General features: G+C 45.4%; 1 protein-coding gene across 1 annotated transcript in view; it reads right to left on the bottom strand.

The window, feature by feature from the left end:
- Window positions 1-2945, bottom strand: part of LOC135239702 (myosin regulatory light chain 2, ventricular/cardiac muscle isoform-like) — a 6503-nt gene extending 3558 nt beyond the window's left edge. The window contains exon 1 of the mRNA XM_064308571.1: window positions 2876-2945. Coding sequence (XP_064164641.1) covers window positions 2876-2878 — 3 coding nt within the window. The 5' untranslated portion in view covers window positions 2879-2945. The remainder of the gene's footprint in view (window positions 1-2875) is intronic.
- Between the last annotated feature and the right edge of the window lie 678 nt (window positions 2946-3623).

Below are 3623 nucleotides of genomic sequence, written 5' to 3'. Positions count from 1 at the left end.
ATAACTATAGGAACAGCGGGCGATTCTGAGCCAGGGAGAGAAAAAGAAAAGAAAATCACCGAGCATCGCTTTGTACAGTCACCCCGCCGTTTCTCCGGTGCTTTAAACGCGACAGCATGGCAATCTCTGCTTCTGTTCGGCTTGCTGACATTCATAATTATGAGGAGACATGTAATACCATGTCAGATTAGTAGTATCAGCCTGTGAACGCATCCCAACGCATATCATAGATACCTTCGTATGACACCCAGCTTTGAAGTCACATCTCAAGCCAAACAAGTCTTCAAAATATAATAGACAATATTTTGGTTAATCCCAGCACGTGTACGATGCTTAAAATAAATATCGGGAAGGAATGCATATTCTCACAGGCTAGTGAGACATTGGACATGGCTTTTTATTTCCAGACGAAACTGTAATCAGCGTTTTGTTGTAAAGACGCTGTTAGATCTGCCATACTGTGTCTCGGTCGGGCTTGGTTGCTAAGATACATTTTGACCCGCGTTTCATGGGGAATTGAATGAAGGCATTGATTGCGCGGAGCCGCGTAGCCTCACACAGATCACACGGGACGCGAAGACAGCGAATGCGGTTTGATGAACTGAAATTCCCTACATTCACCGTCTCTAGACAGCCGCTCCATATCGCCCTGCGGATTAGCCAGCAGCGGTTTAACGTTACAGTGAAAGGTCATTTTACTTTCTGACATTTCGCACGACTCACTTTGGACTCGGGACAGCCTCCTATAAACCCCTTATCATTATTATTAGAAGTATAAGCATAGCTGGAAGTCTGCATATGTGTGTGTGTGGAGGGGGTACTTTTATTCTTTGAATAATTTGATCTGTATCTTTATAGCGCATTTATAATTCTGCATCATCACAAAGTGATGAATTGAGCCAGCAATGTTTTTCTTTCCCGTGAGGTAAACTTCCCAGGGCCAGCTGTGTGAAACCACAGAAATGGAGGAACTAAACAGAGTTAAACAATAAAAGTAATAATATGCCTTATTTAATATAGCTCATGTCATTATTCTGAAAAAGTTAATTTAAAACAATGGTATAAATCACCACATAAAATGTGTTAAATTAATAATACATAATTAACAATTAATTAAGTAAATATGCACTGGATTAAAAAATGCCCAGGTTTATCAGATATGAAATGAAGAAAAAAAGGGACTCTGATGCAGCTTTGCTGAACTCTCAAGTTGCACAGAATGGAAAACAGTAACAGCAAGGAAAAAACCTATGGCTACATTTCAAGTAGAGAGGAATAAAATAGTTATTTTACTGTTTAAAACCAACACACTTCAGCAATAGCCTCTGTCAGGTTTAACCCTCCTGTTCTGTTCATTTTTTAGGTACAGCAAAAATGTTCCCGGGTGATATAAACATACAGGGGGGGTTTGCAAATACATGAAATGAACCAGTTTCATTAGATGTTGTACACTAATTAGCCAGTAAGAAGTTTCATACTGAAAAAATAATTTTAAGTATTTTTCCTAGATTTTCAAACTTTAAAAAGGGTCAATTTGACCCGCAACATAACAGGAGGGTTAAATCACACAAATTAAAGAGGCAGTACTTATTAAGAAGTCAATTTTTTTTTAAGTAAATAAAAAACAACAACCATCTAGTAGAAATATGATGTGGGTTGTGAGACATGGAAAGATATGTGGAAATCCTATAAAACGTCAACACTCTGTCTCTGAGCCTCCTTTCTTCCCTCTGTCTACATGTCTGTCTCTCAGTGTGCATCCACAAGTCCATCAGAATACAACCTCTGTTTGCCTGTGGTCACATGCTCAGCTCTCCACTGAAACTCTCATAAGCACAGCTCTCCATTGAAAAAGGGAAAACTCCACTGCTCCTCTCCAACTCCACTTTTCCTCTCCAAGTCTACTCCTTCTCTCCAACTCCACTGCTCCTCTCCAATCCCACTGCTCCTCTCCAACTCCACTGCTCCTCTCCAGCTCTACTCCTTCTCTCCAACTCCACTGCTCCTCTCCAATTCCACTCCTTCTCTCCAACTCCACTGCTCCTCTCCATCTCCACTGCTACACTCCAATTCTACTCCTTCTCTCCAACTCCACTGCTCCACTCCAATTCTACTGCTCCTCTCTGACTCCATTGCTCCTCTCCAATTCACGCTCTCTCCACTATACTCCTTCTCTCTAACTCACTGCTTCTTCCACTCTCTCCTTCTCTCTAACTCCACTGCTCCTCTCCAACTCTACTTCTCTCTAACTCCACTGCTTCTCTCCACTCTACTCTTCTCTCTAACTCCACTGCTTCTCTCCATCTCTCTCTCTCTAACTCCACTGCTTCTCTCCAACTCTACTCCTTCTCTCCAACTCCACTGCTCCTCTCCATCTCCACTGCTACACTCCAGTTCTACTCCTTCTCTCCAACTCCACTGCTCCACTCCAGTTCTACTGCTCCTCTCTGACTCCATTGCTCCTCTCCAATTCCACTGCTCCTCTCCAACTCTACTCCTTCTCTCTAACTCCACTGCTCCTCTCCAACTCTACTCCTTCTCTCTAACTCCACTGCTCCTCTCCAACTCTACTCCTTCTCTCTAACTCCACTGCTTCTCTCCAACTCTACTCCTTCTCTCTAACTCCACTGCTTCTCTCCAACTCTACTCCTTCTCTCTAACTCCACTGCTTCTCTCCAACTCTACTCCTTCTCTCTAACTCCACTGCTTCTCTCCAGCACATCCCCATCCCCTCATTCCCCCAGCTGTGCCTTTATCACAGAGATTAAAACGAAGCCCTCATCCATGATTCAAACCCGTAACCCTTTTCAACACTGAGGCACTGATGGAGAGTGCCCATCACTGCCCCACCCCCCCCACCACCGCCACCACTCACCATGACTGAAGCTGGAGGCGTGCGTGACTGAGCTGGACTCCCAGAAAAACTATGGGGATTGCGGGGAGCATTGGGGTGTCCTTATGTACTCCCCCACACAGTTACCAGGTGATATAAATAACCCATGCCTTCTTTAGGAAGTGACAGGTAAACACTCCTCGCCCCCCACCACCACACCCCCCACCCAAACTCTGTGCCTCTGGGTTCATTGTCTGTGTAGACTGTGTAGAAAAACAGTGGCAGCCACTGAAGGTTACAGGAACATCACTCTCTCAGCCCCCTCCCCTCCATCCCGTTTCCACCCTGGCCCCCCGCCCCCAAGGGGCCTCAGCCCCGGCTCACTGGCTGAGCTCCTAAAGCAGCCGAAGAATGCTGTTCCCTCCGTTCCCCACCCTGACCCCCCCTGGGTGGCCCTGTCTGAGGCATGTGTAGAGGATGTTATGGCTGTTGGTGGAAAACAAAGTCAGACGGACACCTCAAATTCATGCATACCCATTCCTGCCTTCCTTTGTTTCTGTAATTTGCTCTTGACCATGTTATGGGGAGGAAAAGGTGGAACAGAACTGGTCAATACCGGTCCTTAAGGGCCACAGTGGCTGCAGGACTACTCCTAAGCTTCTTTGAAATAGACACTGTGACACATTTGAGTCAAGGCTCAGTATCCCTGGTGGATCCAGTAAGCAAGTCGGCTAGAAGCTACGCCCTGAATTTTTCACCAGGAATTTAACACCACATCCCCCACGGAACT

Source organism: Anguilla rostrata, chromosome 14 (assembly GCF_018555375.3).
Source record: "Anguilla rostrata isolate EN2019 chromosome 14, ASM1855537v3, whole genome shotgun sequence".
Lineage (NCBI taxonomy): Eukaryota > Metazoa > Chordata > Actinopteri > Anguilliformes > Anguillidae > Anguilla > Anguilla rostrata.
The sequence above is the reverse complement of the archived record's forward strand: the minus strand, read 5'-3'. Positions and strand labels throughout refer to the sequence as shown.